Here is a 26,706-nt window from a genome sequence, read left to right as displayed (position 1 = left end):
TTGGTACCTTCCAACTTTGGTTCTTTAGTATTTGCTATTATTGAACTTTGAGAATTCAGACCTATGAATTGACCTAAGTTGCACAACTTCGGCAACATGAGATTCTTCAAATTTGAGACTCTGCAATTTGACATGAACCTAAAAGATTTAATTCCAAAAAATGTGTACACCTAACGAAATAACTGGTTAACAATCAAGTACCAAATTAGTATTACACGTCGCACAATATGGAAAATTGCAAAGTTCAAAAGACGACCTTTAACGAGCTGTTCTATATTCATTTCATTATGAACAGCTTTAATAATCGCACCTCTCGAAAAATAATTGAAACACGAACGAAAATATTGAAATATTTCGAAAATTAAACTGACACACTTTCAAGCTGGTTATCGCGGCGATATTTTTACTGCTATGAGAAGCTTTACATAATTAACCGAACGTTTCATATTTAAATTCGTCCTACATATTTATATCTCCAAATTTGTATGCGCATATGGGTGATTGTTAATTAACTGTTGAATTGTTCAAGGACTTTCCACGATTCAAATTGTAATATCAACTAAAAATACATACCGATGGCAACCCACGAGTTGGCGCGAGGCTGAGGAGTTTACAAGAGCTATTGGTCGGAATAGAAAATGGACGCCAGTGTTTTCGGCGGTACTGGCTCGAGCGGTCGCCAATTAGGCCAAAAGTGACAGGCAAACGTCTCGAGAGCGAGTGAGATAGAATCGCGTTCAGCAGTTGTTGTCATTATTATTCTTATTTGCCGAAATGTAACTGGAAGCGTTCACGGTGGAGCTTCTTTTACTTTGAGTCGATCACGCGTCAACTCGTGGGTCGACATCGGTACACGGGTCGGAACACAGGTTAGCGACGCTAATCTCGAATTAGTTGTTGCTAACTGCAACTTGAAGGCACGCGGCCATAAACCGCGATTAAGGAACTAACGACCAAAACCGCGGTGATATCTCGACGACGGGCATTTTTACGTGTTTCTCGCTGACTGCGAGGCTGGGTAAAATTTAAAGCTTCGAGTAATTATCTAACGGATGCAGGAGAAGTTCCTTCGGATAAGATTCGAGAATCAATCGCAGAAAAGATGGAGAAGGTAACTTTTTTTATTATTAACTCGTGATGTCGGTGCTATCTAATAATAATTATTGGTTGATTGTAAATAAATAACTATCAATTATGCATCATTTTTCTTTCTCATCGTTCGCGAACGATTAATTTCAAGAGCCCATTGAATCCGCAGGGCTAATTTATTTCCGATATTTTAGTAATTAGTCTCGACGCAGCTTTTGCAATTAGAATAACAAAACCTGGCATCGATTGGGTATCTTCGAGCATACTCTGGCTCTATTATTGTTAAATTAATGTTACACGTAATTCTCAAAAACAAATTACTATGCTGCTTGAATTCGTTTGCGAAGATTTTGTGTGTTCCCGATAATTGCGATATTTTCTTTCCGCGACTCGTTAACGGTAATTAACATTGAACACTGTCCATTCATTATCGATCAAATTTATTATCGTTATAATATTATGAACCTCTTTTTGAAACAATCCCATATGATTGTGCCGCTGACAGTTTGTTAAATAAGTGAAATTTAATCGTGCACGTGTTTGTGGAATACTATGGTCACTGATTGACACGTTGAATTTAGTGCGATTCACTGATTGAACCAAAGTTTTGCAATTGATTGAATCAAAGTTTTATGATCTGTCTATTTAATACGAAAGTGTTAACAATTTTAACTTTTTTATTTTTGTAGAGTCTCTGAAATTAAATCACGTGGTGCAAAAATTTGTTATAAATTTAATATTGTGAGTAAATTTTAATACAATTTTAATTATGAAGTATGGTTACTGTCAGTGTAAGAATATTGATAACTTTAATTTTTATTGATGTAATATATAATATTTTATAAATTTTTATTATACAACTTTTATTATTTTCATTTATGATAGTATTGCTATCACATATTATTCTGTATTATACTGTAATATATAAAATATAATATTGTTGTTATAGTGTCTATTATTTATAATCTTGTTATATTAAATTATATTGTAATATTATTATATTGTCGTTTTATATAATATTATATATTACATGTTATATAATAATATATGTTATATTAAAATCATTCCATTCTATCATACATTATAATAACATATGTATACATTCTCACATATTATTATTGAATATCCTAAAAAAATTAACTAATAATAAATAACAGTCAGAAACGTACAATTATGTCACGAAGCACCCAGTGATTTCTACAGAGACGTTAATACTTTTCTTCATAAAATTCTATCGGAAGAAGGGTAGTTTTTGCTATAGGTATTTCCGTGGAAATAAAGAAAGGAAAAACGGAGAAAACGACCGTTCGAGATTGATATTTCGTGTCGATGTTTCTTGTTCCCTGGCTTTTAATGAATCTTTCCTGTCCCAGTGAGCTGGGTGTGAATGAAAAATTGCGGAACATAAAAAGAAGCTACTTTCAAATCTCCTGGAACCTGGCTTATAAACAGAAAAATATTCTGCATTCTAATTGTTTTTATTCTTTTAATAATTCTTTGTTGCAGACAGTGTATTTTTAAAATGGGTCACATTGTAAATTTTCATAATTTTATTTGGGTTTATTTTATTCCAGTTTATTTGCACAATGTTTATTTATGAAGATGTTTTATATTAATATACTGGAAAAGTGCAAATTTTCAGTCAATATTGTACTTTAATTTAGCAACAAATTGTATATTTATAAAAATTTTAATAAACAGTATAATTATGTGTAACTGTACATTCATAGTCCTCTAAAATTTCAAATAAATTTTTATTCTTCCAAACAAAACTCCATATTATTTCAAATAAATCGATTTTCCGAAATATTCTACGCAAAACGCAATGGAATGCACTATTGGAAAAATAAATAGACCCTGAGATAAATTTTTCTATGAAATATCTTACTGTTTACATTTTTCCGAAACATTTCTCTCGAAAATTTCAAATATCTCTCGAAGTATCGATTTTATTATTATCGTACCATAATACTTTTTTACTTGTAGAATTCTAAGAATCAGAAATGTAAAATTTTTCTTATAAAAACAAAACTTGATGTGTTCACGTAACAAAAATTTGAAAGCTATCGAAAGCTATACTGTTGGCTGTAATATTTATTTAATATTCGACATTCTTAAAAATTGTAGAAGAAGTAGTTTTCAAAGTTTTATTACGGTGATATGTAGAATTCATATGTAGAATTTGAGGTTAGATGACATCATGGAAGTTGTTTAAGGTTAGATGACATATTTGAGGTTAGGAAGAGAAATATTTCAACCTTGTGTAAAATTATATTTTACTCATTTTAAATTTGTAATAATTGTACACAAATCATAGGAAGTATAATATATATAAATAGTGACATTCACACATATTTACAAGTTTGAAAACTAAGTCACATATGTCACACATCGTACGTGTATCTGCAAGCAACATATGACTGCCATGATCATATATGAACAGCACAATAAATTCATTATTTACAGAAAGAGCAAATGAAAGCACCTTTCAAGGATTCTTAGTCTTGAGACACGTATCTGCAAGCAACATATGACTGCCATGATCATATGTGATCATATGTGAACAGCAGAATAAATTAATTATTTACAGAAAGAGCAAATGAAAGGACCTTTCAAGCATTCTTAGTCTTGAGACACGTATCTGCAAGCAACATATGGCTGCCATGATCATATGTAATCATATGTGAACAGCATAATAAATTAATTATTTACAGAAAGAGCAAACGAAAGGTCCTTTCAAGGATTCTTAGTCTTGAGACAATAAAATTAACATTAATATAAAAAATAGTGGAATAATATATTTTAACTGAGACAATTAATACTCCATTTTGAATGATCCATATTATACCATGTTTTCACTTTGTCAACACTTCAGAACAATTCAAAAGCACTTACATGTGTTAGTATATTTTCTAATTCAAATGAAAGATATATGCATATCATTGTTTCTGTGTATTATAAGTTCCATGATTTGCTTACATGATGCATAATTATGATTACAGTACGTTAACATATAAGGTCGCTTATTCAGCGCTGCAATGCTACCCTCGTGGATACACGCGTAAATTCCTCACAAGTGGAAGGCAATATCCCTCGACTTTAAGGAACAATATCGAGGTTAAATATTGGAGCATCTGTGTGCCACCTGTGGCGCATCTATTCAAGGATACGTTATGTCCTATAATCGGCTGCTTCGCGTATCCGATATCCAACTTCTACTCGTGGAAACAGTCTTTCCAACTTTCGCGTGCCAATTCCTTGTGATTGCGTCCTAAAATAACGCCGCTATCACCCAAATTTTATTTGTCACAAAAGGAAACATCAAAGGCTACCTCAGGGCAATCAATTAAAAATGTATAAAATTATTCGAGGCAGAGAAAACTGCAAAGAGAACACGTATTTAGGAGGTGGAATTAAGGGATTGGTAATGGACCATTCTTTTTTCGTTTCAAATGAAAAGCAGAAAGCGAAGGATGAAAGAATTACTACGTCGAGTTCAAAGAACATCGTATTACCTCGTAAAAGTGCAAGATCGTAAAGCTAGCTGAAGGATTCAACGGAGAAATTAAAGAATTTAAGTAAATGTAATGCCATCAAAGAAGGAGAAAAATCAGGTTTGATGTGCACGGAGGGAACGAAGATATGAACTTTTTACGAGAGGAGCATCTTATAGACATATTTACTAAACGTTTCTTATTTCAATTTCAATTGCAGTTTACTTCTGGATACTTATTTTATATGTTTTTCAATTTATTATCTGGTAAAATTGCGTTTGTGTTTATGTTAGGTATGTATGATCATTTATCTAACAGCCATCTAATGAGATTCTGAGTATACTGTTCTGAAAATTTATATTCGTTCAATGTTTGGTCCTGTAAAACAATTTTAACTATTTATAATATAGCAATAATATAATTGTTATAAAATAGTTGATTATATATGATCAATTATCTGATGGTCATTTAACGAGTGTCCAGTTAGGTATACTAGACTACAATACTGTATTCGTTGAGTGTCATAGAACACTTCCAACTATTTATACTACAGCAACAATAGAATTGTTAAAAAGTACTGCAATAAAGTAGTGAGATGTCTATGGTTAATTATCTGACAGTCATATAACAAGTGTCTACTAAAGTATGCTATACTATAACATTACTTTTGTTCAGTGTTTAGTTCTGTAGAATAATTCCAACAATTTATGCTACATCAACAATAGAATTGTCATAAACTATTCCAACAGAATAGTAAGATATCTACGATCAATTATCTAGCAGTCATCTAACGAGTCTCTACTAAAGTATATTATACAAGAGTATATTTAGTGTTCAGCCCTATAGAGTAGTCTCAAATATTTATAGCAACAATACAATTGTTATAATCTACTTGAAAGTACTTGATATCTGTGATCGATTATCTGACAGTCATTTAACGAGTCTCTACTAAAGTATACTGTACTACAACAGTATATTAGTTCACTGTTCAATCTTATAGGACAATCCTAACTAATTTAAATTGTACTAATAATATAATTGTCAAAAACTATTCCAGCTAAATAGTCAGATATCTACGATCAATTATTTAACGGTCATATAACGAGTCTCTACTAAAGTATACTGTACTACAACAGTATATTAGTTCACTGTTCAGTCCTATAGGACAATCTTAACTAATTTAAATTGTACTAATAATATAATTGTCAAAAACTACTCCAGCTAAATAGTCAGATATCTATGATCAATTATCTAACGGTCATTTAACGAGTCTCTACTAAAGTATACTGTACTACAACAGTATATTAGTTCACTGTTCAGTCCTATAGGACAATCCTAACTAATTTAAATTGTACTAATAATATAATTGCCAAGAACTCCTCCAGCTAAATAGTCAGATATCTACGATCAATTATCTAACGGTCATATAACGAGTCTCTGCTAAAGTATACTGTACTACAACAGTATATTAGTTCCCTCTTCAGTCATATAGGACAATTCTAACTATTTATACTATATCAACAATATAATTGTCATAAACTGCTTCAACAAAATAGTTAAATATCTACGATCAATTATGTGACAGTCATTTAACGAGTCTCTATTAAAGTATACTATACAGCAGTACATCCAGCAAACCTAGAACAGTTAATCCCTATCTATATTAATTACAGACAACCTCATCGCCGAAAGAAAAGAAAAATGTAGTAACTGCGAGAAACATCCGTTATCATCATTTCTCTCCGAACATTGATAAAGTCCCAGTAGAAATCCTCGGTCATCATCGTCCGATTGATCGCCGATGCAATTTCCTCGATCGATCGCGTTTTATATCGTTGGTGCAGATCGAGAAGGAAGCCTGCGAACGGAGTTTCCATTCGAACGCGAATTTCCCTGTTATTCGAAAAATCGCACAGCGTGGAGAGAGAACCACGAGCGAAATAAATGTAAGCCATCGAGCCAGACGACGGGAATAGAGCCGGGAAATCGATGTGCAGACAGTGGCTCGTTATCGAACCTTTCCTCGACGTCTGACCGTTCGTTCGTTCGTTCGTTCGATAGTTGGATGTTCCTTGGCAAAGTATCTTTCGCCGGACGTATCCGCCACCTAATACGATCGAGTGTTTGGCGGCTGGTTGTAAGCGAACGAATTGATAAATCGACGGGTATAAGATGGACTCGAACGGCGAAAAGAAATTGCCGACCGAGAGAAAATCGAACCACCGGGGTCTTTGACCGACACGGAATCCTTCAAATCGACAACTGTACGTGTATCGAGCTTTTGGCTTTGCATGTTACTGCGAATTACAACCTTTCGAATGAGCTATGTGGTTCGCGATACGACGTGTCGAATTATTTTTACAACCATTTCGTTTATCACGACAGAAAAGATACACATTTTATGAAATTTTTAGGTTTATAGGAAATTTTCAAGTTCTAGAGAAATTTTTAGGTTTCAAGGAAATTTTCGATTCCTAGGGAAATTTTTAGGTTTCAAGGGAATTTTCAATTCCTAGGGAAATTTTTAGGTTTCTAGACAATTTTTAACCTCTAGGGAAATTTTTAGGTCTCTAGGAAATTTTTAACCTCTAAGGAAGTTTTTAGGTTTCAAGGAAATTTTCAATTCCTAGGGAAATTTTTAGGTTTCAAGGGAATTTTCAATTCCTAGGGAAATTTTTAGGTTTCTAGACAATTTTTAACCTCTAGGGAAATTTTTAGGTCTCTAGGAAATTTTTAACCTCTAAGGAAATTTTTAGGTTTCAAGGAAATGCTTAATTTCTAGGGAAATTTTTAGAATTCAAGGAAATTTTCAATTCCTAGGGAAATTTTTAGGTTTCCAGGAAATTTTCAATTTCTAGGGACACTTTTAGGTTTCAAGGAAATGTTCAATTTCTAGGGAAATTTTTAGGTTTCAAGGAAATTTTCAATTCTTAGGGAAATTTTTAGGTTTCAAGGAAATTTTCAATTCCTAGGGAAATTTTTAGGTTTCAAGGAAATTTTCAATTTCTAGGGACACTTTTAGGTTTCAAGGAAATTTTCAATTTCTAGGGACATTTTTAGGTTTCAAAGAATTGTTCAATTTCTAGGGAAATTTTTAGGTTTCAAGGAAATTTTCAATTCTTAAGGAAATTTTTAGGTTTCAAGGAAATTTTCAATTCCTAGGGAAATTTTTAGGTTTCAAGGAAATGTATTTCTAGGGAAATTTTTAAGTTTCAAGGAAATGTTGAATTTCTAGGGAAATTTGTAGGTTTCAAAGAATTGTTCCATCTCTAGGGAAATTTTTTGATTTCTAGGTAATTTTCAACTTGTATTTTCAATCTGTCCATATAAGAACATAATTTTGTAACAACTATAATTCTCCAATTTCAAGCACATAAATAAATAACCAAATAATAAATAACGAAAATCAAATAATAATAAAATTCACGTTGAAAATATTTATCAGACTTCATATCGAGTTTCGTCCCCGAATTCGTGAAATATTTATGCGTCCAGTTTCGTTCCACGTGCACCGTAATCAAACCTCAATGAAATATCTTCATAATCCGTATCCAACGCGAGGAAACGAACAGAAAAATGAATAAAAAAAAGAGGATAGCTTCCCATCAGTGCCAGTCGCTCGACTCCCTAGTTTGAAATGTAAATAATCCACAGCACAATATTTCCAAGCGTCGCCCAGTTTCCGATACAGTGGAGTCTGGTCTGTTCCCAGAAACGTGTTTCATCCACCCTGAAATTACCATAGACCGGCAAAAAGGCCGACCCTGAACGTTATCTGCTTTTCAGAAGCGGTTACGGTGGCCTGTTTTAAATCAATCGTGCATCCAGCTTCCGTATCCGGTGCCAAAAGTTCATTCATTCGAATTGATAATACAATACTTTAAAGGTAATAGAAACACTAGTATGACAAACTGTTTTGATGGAGGGAAAGTTTTCAGGGGCGCCAAATTTGAGTGTTGAGTGGACAATGCGAGATTGTTCAGATTACAAACTGTTGCTGTTTGTTTAAGTGATTTGAATTAGACGAGGACATACATGGTAATTCGAGAACAAACTGCTCGATTGTCAATATTTATCGGCTGATTGATAAATTCATGACGATGTCAACTAATTTGGGGTGTTTACGGTCGTCAAGCGAGCAACATGTTGGAAATTCAAATGTAGAGATTCTACGGTGGGAGATTTGTGCTTTTGGGTTTGTGTGGGATTTGGTAGAAGTGAAGGTTCAATAATTTATAACTTGATAATTTATCTATTGTGTTATTGTTACAGTGTCAAGTGGGCAAATTGTCAAATTGTTAAATTTTCAGATTCCAATGTTTCCAAGTTCTTAATATTCGAATGTACAAATTTACAAATTGCAAAATTTTTATTAGTCAAACTGTCAACTTGTCAACTAGTCAACTAATCAACTTGTCAACTAGTCAACTAATCAACTTGTCAAATTGTCAACTTGTCAAATTGTCAACTTGTCAACTAGTCAACTAATCAACTTGTGAAATTGTCAACTTGTCAACTTGTCAACTTGTCAACTTGTCAACTTGTCAACTTGTCAACTTGTCAACTTGTCAACTTGTCAACTTGTCAACTTGTCAACTTGTCAATTTGTCAAATTGTCAAATTGTCAACTTGTCAACTTGTCAACTTGTCAACTTGTCAACTTGTCAACTTGTCAACTTGTCAACTTGTCAACTTGTCAACTTGTCAACTAGTCAACTAATCAACTTGTAAAATTGTCAACTTGTCACATTGTCAATTTGTTAGATTATTAAATTGTCACATTATCAACTTGTCAACTTGTCCACATGTCAAATTGTCAACTTGTGAAATTATTAAATTGTCAAATTATCAACTTGTCAACTTGTCACATTGTCCATTTGCCAAATTATTAAATTGTCACATTATCAACTTGTCAACTTGTCAACATGTAAAATTGTCAACTTGTGAAATTATTAAATTGTCAACTTGTCAACTTGTCAACTTATCAACTTGTCAAATTGTCAACATGTAAAATGGTCATCTTGTCACATTGTCAATTTGCCAAATTATTAAATTGTCACATTATCAACTTGTCAACTTGTCAACATGTAAAATTGTAAACTTGTGAAATTATTAAATTGTCAAATTATCAACTTGTTAACTTGTTAAATTGTCAAATTGTCAAATAATGAAATTGTCAAATAATCAAATTGTCAAATTGTCAAAGTCTCAAACTGTCAAACTGTCAAGTTGTCAAATCTTCAACATGCAAAAGTCCAAATACAAATATTAAAAGTACCTCATCAATAAAATCCAAAAAAAAAATTCCACATGAATTCTTCCACTATTTCAAAAACATATTACATGAAATCATTTAGTCCACAATTTTAACACGTACAAAATTAGTTACAAAATTCTTTAAGCATCTAAAAAGTCCACGTTGTTAAAACCTACCACTTCCAGATCAAAACCTTAAGAACGTATCCAACCCCTAAGATATCAAATATTTAAATTCTGAACGCCAGCAATAAGCAAGTAACTATAAAGGTAATAAAAAGCTCCCGGGGTACTCATTCGATGGATGATAGTCCGGTATATCGATAAACCGTTAAGCCGAATGATAATCGTTAAAAGATAAAAGATAATCGGAAGAAGGGGTGTGTCCCAGGGGTTGAACCGTCGAACAACCGCAAAATTGGTACGCATCGCGTTTAACGAGCGAAATGAAAGATTTCATGGGGCGATAGTATCGTCTGATCCCCGTAGCCTCCGAGTAATTACCCTCCACGTGAACGGGGAGATTTCAGATATTCACGGGCATATTCTTTAACGTCGGCCATTAGATCGTCAGAAAATTATCTATTAAGCGTCGAAGAAAAAAGCCTCGAAGAAAGTTTGAATCTCAATTTTGCGGTCGATGAGACTGGTTGTTAAATAATCGTCTTCATAAAATACGGCTCGTTTCATTAAACTTTATCCGAGGTTCGGTCAAGTTTTTCGTACTGAAATTCTCGGATAGTGACAGCTATTTATGGCTGCGTCAAAAATTATTAAACTTTTATAACTTGAAGAGATTCGGATATTTTTGATATTCATATAATTGATGCAACGTGAATGTTTGATTTACAGCTGGGTGAATATAAATTTGACATGAGTTACTTGCAAACGGAAGTTTAATTTTTAAGGCTGCTCAGTGTTACCATTCTCGAGTTATTGTTATATTCGAGGTAAAATATTAAGATGTTGAAATATGGAATTGTTGCGAGGAAGACGGCTTCCAAGGTGAAGGAATTTTAACCTTTTGTCCATATTGTGACGCACCCATGATGCACCAATGATCCACCTGTGACACATTAGTGACACACCCGTGACGCACCAATGACCCATCCGTGACACACCAATGACCCACTCGTGACGCACTCATGACGCATCTATGACGCATCTAATACCCACTTGTGACGCACCCATGACGCACTAATGACCCACTCGTGACGCACATACGACGCACCCAAGACACTCGTGGCACACTTGTGACGCACCCATGACGCACCAATGACCCACTCGTGACGCACTCATGACGCATCTATGACGCATCTAATGACCCACTTGTGACGCACCGATGACGCACTAATGACCCACTCGTGACGCACCCATGACACACCAATGAACCATTCGTGACGCACCGATGACACATCTAATGACCCACTCGTAACCCACCCATGACGCACCTATGGCCCACTCGTGACGCACCCATGGCGCACCAATAACCCACTCGTGACGCACTCATGACGCATCTATGACGCATCTAATGACCCACTTGTGACACATCGATGACGCACTAATGACCCACTCGTGACGCACCCATGACGCACAAATGACCCACTCGGGACGCACCCATGACCCACCGATGACCCACTCGTGACGCACCCATGACACACTAATGAACCATTCGTGACGCACCGATGACACATCCAATGACCCACTCGTGACGCACCCATGGCGCACCAATGACCCCCTCATGACGCACCCATGACCCCTCGCGACGCACCTATGACGCACCCAGTGACGCATTACAGTTCGAATGTAACAACAGAGTTTCATATTTTCCCTAACCTTGATCTTGGGGTTGAATTCCAATCATAATAAGAATGTGCCTAACACTCTAACCTCCCTTAACGTTGTTTCAAAACCTGCATGACTACCGAAAAAATTGTGAAGAAACGATACCTCAATAATTAAAACATTTCCAGGATAAATCCGTGAAGTTTAAAATTACTTAATCTCAAATGTTTACATAATACCGTACTGAATAAAAGATCGCCGAAACGGTGCTATTAAATACGGGTCGAAAGGTGAGTTTGGGGTAGAAAAATATTTATATCTAACCTCTCGACCCGCGTTTACTTCGATGCATAATGCATCGCATATCGAATAGCCGTTTCTTCGGTAGCAAAATAATTTTTGAATCACTCACCGCTCAGGTAAAAGTGGCTGGTGCTGTTGTACAGGTTGGTGACGATGGGTTTCACGTTGTCGAAGGTGATGGTCTTCAGGAGATTGTCCCTGAGATCCAGGAAATAAACGCCAGGTGCGCCGGCTAGGAAGTCGGCTTCCAGGGTGACCAACTTGTTCTCACTCAGACGCAACTTCTTCAAGTTCCTCATGCCGTCCAGAGCTTTCTCCGAAATGTAAACGATCTCGTTCTGATCGAGCTCCAACTCTCTGAGCGAAGGCATCTCGATGAACGTGCGATCGCCGATCATGGCGATCGAATTGTTGCGCAGGTCCAATCGGATCAGGCTCCGCAGACCGTGAAAACTGTCCGCTGTTATCACTTTAATCTGATTGCCGAACAGCTCGAGCTCCTCTAGCGAGGTTAAATGCTTGAACGCCTTGTCGTGCAGGGTGCTGATGTTGTTCTCGTTCAGGTAGAGGATCTTCAACGAGGGCAGATTGACGAAGGTGTCCCTGCGAAATTCAATGGCAAACAATTTAGCTGAAAGGGTATTAGCTGGTCATTTAGAGGGATACATGTTCCGAACAGCTTTTGGAAATTGACGAACCGTGTCGGATCTTTTGTTGTTCCGTTTGGTTTTACTTGTACGATATTTGCGGTTGATGGGGAATTAATAGGTTTCAGGTTTGGAATGAACTCTTGAAATTATGTAATGTAAGAGATATGAGCAAGAAACAAGCTAAGTGTCACGTATAACAAATCTGACCAAATACTTTCATGATATATGATATTTATTATTAGTGGCTCTAGGTAGCTAATATATTTTCAACAAGTTACATAAATCAATTTTTAATATTACAGATTTGTATAAAAATGTAAATGTCACATATAACAAATCTGACCAATTATTTTCACAATATATGATATTTATTATTAGTAGCCCTAAATAGCTAATTTTTAATGAGTCATGTAAACGAATAGTTAATAATACAGATTCATACTAAAATGAGTCACATACGTGTAAAATGTAAGTGTCACATATAACAAATCTCGTCAAATATTTTCCCAATATCCATGAATTATTCATAGTCCTAAGTAGGTAATATACTTTCAATGAGTTAACAAAAAAGAAAATAATATAGATCCATATGAAAATGTACATGTGACATATGAGTGACGTGGCAGTTAAAGTGCTAAAGAGGGAGGGTACGCATACGCATTACGGGTTAAAAATCACCCTCGTCGGTTGAAAGCTCCTTATCAACGTACCCGGAGGGTGTTGGCGATCGCTCTATCTCGATTGCTCGAAGCTGGTAATCTCGGTTGCTGCTCGTAGCGACACCATAAATAAACGCGGAGATCGTTGACGGTTCGATATGAATCCAGTCACGCGATTGAAACGCGAACAATGCTGCACGGTGGAATCCGCGATTGTGTCACGCTCGACTTTTGCGAGCTTAAAAGCTTCGAGCCTGGATGGTAAACGCGTGAATGAGCGACAAAAGGTAGGCGATTCTTCTCAATGAATCGTTCGACGGGAAGAAAAAAAAAGATGTGAATTTTCAATGAAACTTGGTCGATTTATGCGATGAATAGCTTCGAGCAACCGTCAGTTTATGGACGCTCTCGTGCTCTCTACAATTATTGTTGTTTCTCCTTTGATTCATTCGATTACGCTCTTGAATAACGTACTTTTATTTATTAATAATATTCCTTTCTACAAGGCAATTTTATTTGTTCATTCTCTGACATACTTTTATTTATTAATATTGATATTTATTTATTAATATCTTCGGGTATTTTATACGTTCTCAACCTTTATTATATTTTTATCTGTTTGAAGATCTACATGGCGTTTCGCCATTTCACTGAAATGGGCGCAGTGATTCTGAATAAGATTTCCCTTTGCAAAAATGAGGCTTGAAGCTTCGTTTCTGAATTATTAACTAAAAACACGGACAAATCAGAGCGCGAGGATTGCGCATGCGCAGACGCGAGGGCGACAGGTTCGATTGATTGATTGATTCTTGTTGCGGGCGTCGACTACTATGGTTATTAGCCCGATCGCGACAGGTTCGAGCTAGCGGCGAGTGGTAAATGCAATATATTCAACGCTTGGTGAGTGCAACGCGTAAGAAATCAATGCGTAGTGAATGTAACGCGCGGTAAATACAAGGCGTGGCAAGTACTATGCGTGGTAGGTGCAGCACGTGGTAAGCAACGCGTGATAAATTCAATGCGTGGTAAATACAACGCGTGGTAAATATAATGCGTGGTCAATACAACGCGTGGTAGGTGCAGCACGTGGTAAGCAACGCGGGGTAGGTGCAGCACATGGTAAGCAACGCGTGATAAATTCAATGCGTGGTAAATACAACGCGTGGTAAATATAATGCGTGGTCAATACAACGCGTGGTAGGTGCAGCACGTGGTAAGCAACGTGTGGTAAATTCAATGCGTGGTAAATACAACGCGTGGTAAATATAATGCGTGGTCAATACAACGCGTGGTAGGTGCAGCACGTGGTAAGCAACGTGTGGTAAGTTCAATGCGTGGTAAATACAACGCGTGGTAAATACAATGCGTGGTAAAGAACGCGTGGTAAATACAATGCGTGGTAAATGCAACGCGTGGTAAATATAACGCTTGGTAGGTGCAGCACGTGGTAAGCAACGCGTGGTAAGTGCAGCACGTGGTAAATACAACGCGTGGTAAGTGCAGTACGTGGTAAAGAACGCGTGGTAAATACAGTGCGTGGTAAATACAACGCGTGGTAAGTACTACGCGCTCAGCCGCTAGCTCGAAGCTGTCGCTCTCGCGTCTGCGCATGCGCAATCTCGCGCTCTGATTGGTCCGTGTTTTTCCTTAATAATTCAAAAACGAAGCTTCACACCCCATTTCTGCAAAGGGAAATCCTATTCAGAATCACGTCAGCTACAATTGTGAGACACCCTGTATCAAATTACAATAATCTTTTACCTTTTATAAATTACCCAAATCAAACAAGACCAAAGCACTGAAATTTTAATGTTCTCACGTATGAGTATTATTTTTACATTCAAATGTCAAGAAACTCTCATGACACACCCCGAGCAATTCCGCCTGATTCTTTCAATTATGTCCAATTACGAAGGCCCCGAGTGAAACTGAAAACGTTTACGACCGAGCACACATATAAGCACATACGAGAAGTGTTTTAACTGCAAGAATTCCGAGACACATGAATTACCATGGAATTCCACGAGTTCACGATGCAAGAGGAATTTCGTGGCGTGAAATCGTTTCGGTGAATTGTACGAGCTTCCCTGATAATCGAATAGACACGCCTCGTTCGACGACTAAGCACCGAGATCCGAGGCTCTTGAGATCCGGGTAATCGGCTGTTTGGCTAATCGATCGAGAACGATCCACGGATGGATGTGCACGGATAATACGGTTATGATTATTCGAATACACGCGTACTATTAATGTGAGATCGATGTATCGAAATTGGGCCGCGAGGACCGGTTAATTTCCAACATACGGAACTAGAGAAATTTGACATTTTCTCATCGTTTCTCAAATTTCGGATTTTCTTGCTTTTGGAATGCTCGATTCGAGGGTATTTTCATTTTGCGAAAGAGTGTGTGACTTTGCAGCTGATTTTATGTGAAAATTTGATGATGCACAAAATAGTGAAAATTCACAAACATGGAATATTTAAAACTTAAAAGTCTGAAAATGTAGGAATTAGAGGATGTAAAATTGCAGGGAGCAAAAATAGTAAAAATGTCAAAATTTGTAATATTTAAAAATCCCTAAAAATTTATAACTATCGAAATATAGAAATTGAAGAGACTATTACTACAAATTTAAAAAACATGAATCATTTAAAAGCTTGTAAATATAGAAATTAGAAACAGTAAAAAATATAAAAAATTCCTAAATATGAAATAAGTAAAAATATAAAAATCTAGAAACTTTTTCCCAAAAAATAAGAAGGCAAGCAAAAACATAGAGAACCAACTAACCATCGAAAAATGTAATTTCCTTGGCTCGTTCACGGATCAAACATTTATAATTGCTCGAAACGATCAAAGGTAATGAAAAGCAAACAGCGATCGATTTCGTCGAAATTTACGTGCATGTAATATTAACAAATGAAACGTACAGTTTATCGATTATTCGAGTAGAGCGTAATCACGCGTAATCTGCGAATTATCGCGAGGGAAAATGGCTGGCGTATCGGAGAAAATGGAACTCTACAGACTTTCGTGTGTGCTTTCCATTTCGCGCTTTGTACATATTTTCTTTCTGTATAATTATTTTAACAAGATGCTCGTTAAACATCGGATCGAGTAACAAGCGGTTCGATGTTTAAACGCACAAATAATTGGGAAACACGATTAGAGGCAGTTTCAGCAGCAAACGAACGGTGAAAGTAAACCTTTTTATCCATTCAGAAAATTTATTTATTTATAGTAATTGGGACGTCTGCTCGATCGTTCTGTATTTAATTTGCAGCTAACAAGTTGCTTTAACAAGTCTAACTGATGTTTGCTGAAACCGATACTGGATTAATTTGAAAAATAGGACACGGGGAAACGTTTTATTTGATAGATATTGAGAGAGGAGAAAATAGCCTTCATTCATGAATTTTTTTCTCAGAAACTACTGAACGAATTTAGCTCCATTCTTTTTCGTTTTATTCAAGAAGAATAGGGCTACTTTAAAATATTTTTTTTAATTCCGACAATTTGTCATAAAATTTCGAAAAATTTAAACAATACCTCATTGAAAAAAAACACAAGAAAAGAATTCGTTTAAATTTTCTGATATTTTATAACAAATTGATGGAGATAAAAAAAATATTTAAGAATAGCCCAATTCTTTGTGAACAAAACAGAAAAGAATTTAGCTAAATCGGTTAGGTAGTTTCTGAGAAAAAAATTCGTGAGTAAAGCCTATTTTCGCAAAGGTGGGTAAAAATTGCAAACTTTGAAAGCTTGTTATTTCTTAACAAATTCGAAACCGGCAAAATGATGACTTAAACCCCCCCTAATTTCACGTGGACTACAACATATTTTAATTAGAGCCAAATCGCAGATGGTGACGTCTGATAGTGATGGATTTAACGTGGAATGAGCATGAACAAATTTCAAAATTTCAATTCACACTTTAAAAATCATAATTTCTCTGTATTTTACAATATAAAATATCTGAATGTCCCATACTTGAGTATCTAAACCCCTCCAAGACCAATCCTCTAAACTCTCCAATTATTCTTGGGATTTTAAAAATTAAACAAAATTGAAAATGAACGTACCTGTTAATCTCAGTGATCTCGTTCTCGTCCAAATTGATGACAGACAAGTTCTTCATATTCTCGAACGCGTGCATCCTCAAAGTAGCGATGGAATTCTTGCTCAAATTGATCTCCCCGATCGTAGGCAGATTCGAGAAGGCGTACTCCGTCAATTCCTCGATGTTAGCATCTTGGAACGTGATGACATGCAAGTTTTTCAATTGTCTGAACACTTGAACGGGTATATAATCGAGCCAGTTAGGCGCTCGCACGATGAACTTCAATTTCTGCAGATAAATCTGTGAGCTGAAGTAGTTCCACGTTGGATCATTTGTACTAAACGGACTGAGAACGAGGCAAGTAGCGTCTGTAGCGTTTTTAATGGCTTTGTTGTCGCAGTAACAGAAAATGGGTGCTTGTCTGCCTTCGATCGCGCAAATGTTGGGTTCCTTCGTCTCCTTGGCGAACTTCTTCTTCCCTCGGGACCTTGTTGACGCCGACAGACCCGGGGTGAATAACGAGGTCAACAGAAGGAGTTGGAGAAAGCACGAGGTCCACGGTAATTGTCTCATGTCGAGCACCGGACGAGTCTGTAAATCAGATTTTTTAAGTTGAAGTGTGTTTTGTACTTTTTTATATTTGAGACACATTTCTAATACTAGTTAGACAGGTTTTAATGCTTAATAATGCAGTTTTTAATACAACTATTCTGATACAATTATGGCAACATATGAGACATTTATACATTGACATATGTGTGTATACATATGTGTAATTATAATTATTGTAGGACTCTTTATTATTGTTATTCTAATTTCAGGAGTTTGCAATCATTTGGCCATTAATTTGTTAAAATAGTGCAAAAAGTCAATTATGCATTTAAATTTAACTGTAACCATACATGTGTGTAATTCATCACATATGTGTATGTAGTATATGTATATGTAATTATAATTATTATAGGACTCTTTATTATTATTATTTTAATTTGAGGAGCCATTTGCCATCATTTGGTCAGGAATGTGTTAAAGTAGTGCAAGAAGTCAATTATGCATTTAAGTTTGACAATAACTATACGTGTGTGTAATATACCACATATGTGTATATAATATATGAACATATAATTATAATTATTTAAAACTGTTTATCATCATTTTAATTTAAGAAGCTTGCCATCATTTGAACATAAAAGTATCACAATAGTACAAAAAGTCAATTATGCACTTAAATTTTTACTATAACCATATGTGTATCTAATACATCACATATGTGTATGTAACATATGAACATATAATTATAATTATTTAAAACTGTTTATCATCATTTTAATTTAAGAAGCTTGCCATCATTTGAACATAAATGTCTCACAATAATACAAAAAGTCAATTATACACTTAAATTTTGACTATAATCATATGTGTATCCAGTACACCACATATGTGTATCTAACATATATACATCTAACTACAATTACTTAAAAAGCTGTCCATCATCATTTTAATTATCATTCCAATAAATATTTGCAAATATGAAATTTTCAGTAATCTTGCAAATCCACATATGATACACATATGATCACATCCACATACGATAAAAATCCACAGAACGTGGAAACTGGAAATTAATAAGAGACGTTATTGACGTGTTAAAGTGTCGATGATAGCGTCGTTAACTCAGGTGATAAAATGAAGCGGAATACGAGGTGATTTGCAGGGATAGATTGGATGTGGTGTGTTGCAATTAATTAAATGACACTCGTGTCTGGAGTTATGGGTGTACAGCTGGGTTATGGATATGTGGACGATATGGCGGGAAATGGCGCAAAAAAGGAGAATGGATTCTGCGGTGCGAATATGTATATCGTGCGTGATTTAATGGATCAATGTTTTGTTTACGACTTGATTTATGTGAGACATGAGACGGCTGATTGTATGTTATGTTATGATCATGTTTACTGTTTGACATCATCGTTGTGGATTATTTTTGTTGTTTGGGATTATTGGTACTAGGGATCATCTTTGCTATTTGAGATCATCATTGTGGATTAATTTTGTTATTTGAGATTATCGGTACTAGGAATCATCTTTGCTGTTTGAGATCATCTTTATGGATTATTTTTGTTATTTGAGATTAGCTGCACTGTGGATCATCTTTGCTATTTGAGATCATCATTGTGGACTATTTTTGTTATTTGAGATCATCTGTACTGTGGATCATCTTTGCTATTTGAGATCATTATTATGGATTACTTTTACTATTTGAGATTAGCTGCACTGTGGATCATCTTTGCTATTTGAGATCATTATTATGGATTACTTTTACTATTTGAGATTAGCTGCACTGTGGATCATCTTTGCTATTTGAGATCATCTTTATGGATTATTTTTACTATTTAATATCATCTGTACTGTGGATCATCTTTGCTATTTGAGATCATCTTTATGGATTATTTTGACTATTTAATATCATCTGCACTGTGGATCATCTTTGCTATTTCAGATCATCTTTATGGATTATTTTGACTATTTAATATCATCTGTACTGTGGATCATCTTTGCTACTTGAGATCATCTTTATGTACTATTTTTACTATTTAAGATCATCTGTACTGTGGATTATCTTCACTATTTGAGATCATCATTATGTACTATTTTTACTATTTAAGATCATCTGCACTATGAACCATCTTCATTATTTAAAATCATAGTACTGTCATTAAGTATCATCTTCACTATTAAAAATCATCTTCATTGTGATCGTCTGCACTGTTTAATATCATCTTCACTATGAAGTATCTTTATCATTCTACTGAAGTATCTTTTCTATTTGAAGTACGTTAATTTGACATGAAAAATGTACCAATTCCCAAATAAACATAAGCAAGTTCCAACCTAAATTATTTATTACAGAATGTCGATACGGAAATTCGATACAGGAAATAATAATACGTCAAATAATAAAATTCAACGATATCCAGGAAAGATGAAATATGAGATATTTAAGAAGATTACTTATTTGATTGTTAGGAAGGTATTAAGGTCAATCAAATTATTCAAGATCTCATCGGAAATTTATAAGAGATCTATAATTAAGATTGTTCAGAAAGATTGATAACATTGGAAGACTCGTTGGTACTTGGAAGTTGAAGAACGAGAATAGGAAGGTCTAAACTAGAACAATTGGAAATTCGGTGAATTGAAAATGAAGGTATTTAGAAATCGACGAATTAAATATTGAGAACTTAGAAACTGAATTAAATATAGAAAGTTTGAAAGAATGGGAATTAAAAATTGAGAGGTGCAAAGTTGACCTGATCAGAAAATAGAGAAATTAAAAATTTATATATTAAAAATAAAAGAACTTGGAAGCTAGAGAATTAGAAATTAAGGAGACTTAAAAATTAACAATGGAAAGATTTAAAAATTAAAATATTGAAAATGAAGGTGTTAGCAAAATTGACCTGATCAGAAAATAGGGAAATAAAAAATTGATATATTAAAAATAAAAGAACTTGGAAGCTAGAGAATTAGAAATTAAGGAGACTTAAAAATTAACAATGGAAAGATTTAAAAATTAAAATATTGAAAATGAAGGTGTTAGCAAAATTGTCCTGATCAGAAAATAGGGAAATTAAAAATTGATATATTGAAAATAAAAGAACTTGGAAGCTAGAGAATTAGAAATTAAGGAGACTTAAAAATTAACAATGGAAAGATTTAAAAATGAAAAAAATGAAAATGAAGGTGTTAGAAAAATGAAGAACTCAAAATTCTAAAATTGCAAATCGAGTAATATGCGAATTCAGAGATTAATAAACTGAAAACGTGAGTGTTTGAAAACTCTATAATAAAAAAATAAGAGTTTGAAAATTGAAGATCAATAAAAATAATAAAATAGAAAGCAAAGAACCTTAAAACTGAAATTGAAAATTTGTAAAACCAAAAGTTAGAGAACGCATCAAAGCCCCGAAATTCATCACCGAAAGTCCGAATGAACATCCTTGCAGCAAAGGCATCGTTTCCCAAGTTCCATATATCACCGTATCCCCCGAACCGTCCGCCCATAAACTGCATTTACAAGTTACGTTGTTTGCACCGAAAACCCCATCCGCGTTAACAACGGAGCACTCAGCTAGTCCATAAAAATACGTGGGTACACAAGAGGCTACAAGTGGTTCGCACCTTTCGACCGTGTTTCAAAGGTTATCGAACGTGTCGTGTTTCTTTGCGACTTCCTAGAATGCCCCTAGCGCGTTGGTGGCTCATGCTTCATCGGCCCAGAAAAATGTTGTCTCGGAAAAAAAGAAGCGGAAGTAAAGGCCGTGAAGGATATAAAAAAAAGGTAAACGAAAGACGGGGGATGAAGGTAAGCTTGTGGATGCGGGGTTGACGGACGCGTCGCCAGGTGTGGGGAACGCAGGCCTTTCAGCAGGCCTAGTCTTTTTTCTTGCGCGACACGAAGACGAGCCGAAAAGGGACAGCTCGCGAACTCCCTTTGAAAAATTATCCTTCCAAGTGGAAGCTGTCGTACAATACCGAGAGAGAGTAGAGTTGAGAAAATATCTGGCCTTCCTAAGGGAAAATCGATGGTATTTAATACGAAAGGTCAATTAGCAGGAGTTGATTTTTAGGGATTTTTAGGATTTCGCAAGATATGGGGTGGGTTGAGAGTTTGGGGATGTGGGAATTTGGGATATTGTGGGGATGTAGGAATATAGGGATATTGAAATTGATGGTATAAGAATTTGGAGATCTAGGGATATTGGAATATAGGGATTTGATGGAGTAGGAATTTTTAGGAATTAGAGACATGGGAATTTAGGAATATGGAAATCTAGGGAATTGCGAATTTAGGGATTTGAGAATTTAGGAATTTAGGAATTTAGGGATTTGGGAGTTTTGAGAATTGGGAATCTAGGGAATTTGGGGATCTAGGAACATGAGATTTTAAGAATTTAGGGATTTAGAGATAGGGGAATTTAGGAATTTTTAGATCTAGAGATATGGAAATTTGGGATTTTGGGGATCTAGGGAATTGGGAATATGAGGATTTGGTAATTTAGGGATTTGGAAATTTAAGGAATTGGAAATCTAGAAAATTTGGAAATTTAAGGAATTGGAATCTAGGGAATTTGGGGTTCTAGAGATTTGGAAATATAGGGAATTGGAAATCCAGAGAATTTGGGAATTTTAGGAACTGGAATTTAGGGAATTTAGCGATCTAAGGATTTGGAAATTTAGGGAATTGGAAATCTACGAAATTTGAGAATTTAAGGAATTGGAATCTAGGGAATTTGGGGTTCTAGAGATTTGGAAATTTAGAGAATTGAAAATCCAGGGAATTTGGGAAATTTAGAAACTGGAATCTAGGGAATTTGGGTTTCGAGAGATTTGGAAATTTAGGGAATTGGAAATCTAGGGAATTTGGGAATTTGAAGAATTGGGAATTTAGGGAATTTGGGCATCTAGAGATTTGGGAATTTAGGGAATTGGAAATCCAGGAAATTTGGAAATTTAAGGAATTGGAATCTAGGGAATTTGGGGTTCTAGAGATTTGGAAATTTAGGGAATTTGGGAATTTGAAGAATTGGGAATTTAGGGAATTTGGGCATCTAGAGATTTGGGAATTTAGGGAATTGGAAATCTAGGGAATTTGGGGATTTAGGGTTATGGGAATTTGGGATTTTGGGGACCTAGAGAATTGGGAATTTAGGGATTGGAGAATTTAATTGTTTGAGAGTCTAGGAATTTGAGGATCTAGGGATATTGGAATATACCAAATTGATGATATAGGGATCTGGGAATCTGCTAATATGAAAATTAAAAACCTAAAAATTTGAAATATAAATATTCACAAATATTAGAAATTGAGAATTTAGGAATATGAGAATTTAAAACTTATAGTATCTAGAGGTATTAAAAATCTAGGTATTTTAATATAGAGACCTTAGAATTTGGTGAGACTAGAATTTGGGAAGACTAGAATTAAGATTCTCCCGAAATCCCGAAATCTTTCGAAATCCAGTAACAAAATAATTTGCTACTCAGAAAGTGATGAAGTGTACATATAACAGTAGTGTAGAATAAGCATTCATTGCACCCGAGTGTACATCTAGTTTCCCTTTATTTGTCAACCGGCGCCCGACGACGCTCCACGTCGCGTAACACGCGTGCTTAACCCCAGCACGCGTGCACCATTGCGGTCATCCCAGTTTTACGAGCGCAGGAAAATGCTCGCGAATTTTCTAGCTTCCTTCGAGCTGTCCAAAGGGTTATATCCAGCCCTTTCTTCTCGCCTTCCGTGACCGTCGTTGTTTCTCACCGCGAGCCGAGAGAGAAACATGACGGTTTTTCGCGACGGAAACGAGATCCGCGAAAGTAAACGCGCCACTTAACGCTCGTTTTTCTTCTACTTTCCTTAAACGCGCAGTCGTTTAACGAATGGGGATGAAAGAAATTGCTTTAATAGACCTCGGGGTCAGAAATTGCGTACGGATGGTACGGAGAATGAGTTTTGTTTTCAGGACGTTTGGAGAAGGGACAATGAGAGCAGAAAGTTCAGAATGTGGTTTTTAGGGGATTGTGGGAATTGGGGTTAGTTGGGGTAGTAGCGTTTTATTGTTGAGTATAATGGGGAAGAAGTTGGTAGTGAGTAGTAAGTACTTTATTTATTATTAGTTTTAGTGGGGGAGTTTATTGGTAGTTCACTGGTAGTGAAGGGTAACTACTACTTTACTGGTAGTTCATTAGGATAATTATTACTTCACTAGTAGTTCACTAGGCTAACTACTACTTCACTAATAGTTCATTAGGTTAACTACTACTTCACTGGTAGTTCACTAGGTTAACTACTACTTCACTAATAGTTCAATAGGCTAACTACTATTTCACTAGTAGTTCATTAGGTTAACTACTACTTCACTAGTAGTTCACTAGGCTAACTACTACTTCACTAGTAGTTCACTAGGTTAACTACTACTTCGCTAGTAGTTCATTAGGATAACTACTACTTCACTCATAGTTCATTAGGATAACTATTACTTCACTAGTAGTTCACTAGGATAACTATTACTACACTAGCAGTTCACTAGGTTAACTACTACTTCACTAGCAGTTCACTAGGTTAACTACTACTTCACTAGTAGTTCACTAGGTTAACTACTACTTCACTAGTAGTTCACTAGGTTAACTACTACTTCACTAGTAGTTCACTAGGCTAACTACTACTTCACTAGTAGTTTACTAGATTAACTACTACTTCACTAGTAGTTCACTAGGCTAACTACTACTTCACTAGTAGTTTACTAGATTAACTACTATTTCACTAGTAGTCCACAGGCTAACTACTACTTCACTAGTAGTGAATAGGCTAACTAGTACTTTACCAGTAGTGAACAGTATTGAATAGTAAGTATTCACATATTTTAAAGGGGATGTCGAATATGAAGTAGTGAATATTCATAATTAATGTCAAGTTTAGAATAGCAAATGTAGAGTATCAAGTACAGAGTGTGAAGTATAGCATCAAGTATAAGGCACCAAGTATAGATATCAAGTATTATGTACCAAGTATAGAGTATCAAGCATGATGTATTAGGTATGGAGTATCAAGTATGGGTCATCAAGTTCAGAGCAGCAAATGTGGAGTATCAAGTATAGAGTATCTAATATAGAGTACCAAATACACAGTATGAAGTATAGCATCAAGTATAAGATACCAAGTATAGGGTATCAAGTATTAAATACCAAGAACAGAGTATCAAGTATGAAGTATTAGATATGGAGTATCAAGTATAGGTCATCAAGTTCAGAGCAGCAAATGTGGAGTATCAAGTATAGAGTATCTAATATAGAGTATTAAGTATAGAGTATCAAGTATAAAATATTAATAGCACAGTATCAAGTATAGAGTACCAAGTATAAAGTATCAAGTATGAAGTCTTGACTATGAGGTATCAAGTATGGATCATCAAGTACAAAGTACCAAATGTGGAGTATTAAGTATATCAAGTATAAAGTATCATAAGTATACTATCAAGTATATAGTATCAAGAACATAGTATCAAGTATAGTGTGTCAAATATAGAGTACCAGGAATAGAGTATCAAATATGGAATACCAAGTACACATCATCATAGATCAAGTATAAAGTATTAGACAATAAGTATCAAGTATCAAGTATTAAATATCAAACACCAGACGTCATCTAGTGTTACGTAGTATAATCTATCTATTAACCTCCAAGTACTGGTGTCAGTATGTAGCATAAAGTATAGCCACATATCAAGTGTCAGGTATCAGATATCAACCCAAGATATCGAATATCAAGTAAGAAAAACTCTCACGTACCAGGTATCAAATATCAAGCACCAGGTGGCATCTAGAATTACCTAGTATCACCCATCTATTAACCTAAGATATCAAATATCAAATAACAAAAACTCTCACGTATCAAGTATCAAATATCAAGCACCAGGTGGCATCTAGAATTACCTAGTATCACCCATCTATTAACCCAAGATATCGAATATCAAATAACAAAAACTCTCACGTATCAAGTATCAAATATCAAGCACCAGGTGGCATCTAGAATTACCTAGTATCACCCATCTATTAACCCAAGATATCGAATATCAAATAACGAAAACTCTCACGTATCAGGTATCAAATATCAAGCACCAGGTGGCATCTAGAATTACCTAGTATAATCTATCTATTAACTTCCAAGTACTGATGAGTCTCAGCATGTAGCAAAAAGTACAACCACATATCAAGTGTCAGGTATCAGATATCAATCCCTACGTATCGAATATCAAATAACTAAAACTCTCACGTATCAAGTATCAAATATCAAGCACCAGATGTCATCTACTATCAAAAGCAACAAGTATACCTAGTATTACCTAGTATAACCCACCAACCTAGTACCAAGAATCAAACATCTACCACCAGTACATCATCTCAAACTCCACACACCTGCAAAAATGTCCACCAAAATTGTTCCTCCACCAAATATCCTCCACCCAACACATCCCAACACATAAATCCCCATCCCTCTCGACTCACCACCCCAACACATCACTCACTCAGTATCAATACCAACAGTATCACCACTGCTCATCAATCCTCCCAGTCTACCCACATCTCATTCACCAGTACAACTCAATCACCAGTACTTTAATAACTTAACGTGCATCCATTTCCTCAAACACCAAAGCATAAAAAGAAGACGTAAAAACACGTCCAACGATATTTGCAGTTTTATTCCATCAAACGAGTTCCAGTCCCGTAAGGCGTGTCGCATGTATTGGCCAGCGGAGGGTCGACTTATCAGGGCGCGTTTTCATTTCTCTTTTTACATCACGCGAGGTAACGCGCGCCCCCGGTGTGTATTTCATAATTGAA

General features: G+C 35.4%; 1 protein-coding gene across 3 annotated transcripts in view; it reads right to left on the bottom strand.

Annotated features, from left to right (window-relative positions):
• Con (leucine rich repeat protein connectin) overlaps positions 1-26,706 on the bottom strand; it is a 418,506-nt gene that overhangs the window by 145,327 nt on the left and 246,473 nt on the right. For all 3 annotated transcript variants that reach the window (XM_076539501.1, XM_076539500.1, XM_003700071.3), the window contains 2 exons: positions 17,324-17,892; positions 12,037-12,530 (listed from right to left, as the gene is read on the bottom strand). In XM_076539501.1, the coding sequence (XP_076395616.1) occupies positions 12,037-12,530; positions 17,324-17,874 (1,045 nt within the window). In that variant the 5' untranslated portion in view covers positions 17,875-17,892. The remainder of the gene's footprint in view (positions 1-12,036; positions 12,531-17,323; positions 17,893-26,706) is intronic.

The sequence above is a fragment of the Megachile rotundata genome, chromosome 14, assembly GCF_050947335.1.
Source record: "Megachile rotundata isolate GNS110a chromosome 14, iyMegRotu1, whole genome shotgun sequence".
NCBI classification, from domain to species: domain Eukaryota; kingdom Metazoa; phylum Arthropoda; class Insecta; order Hymenoptera; family Megachilidae; genus Megachile; species Megachile rotundata.
The sequence above is the reverse complement of the archived record's forward strand: the minus strand, read 5'-3'. Positions and strand labels throughout refer to the sequence as shown.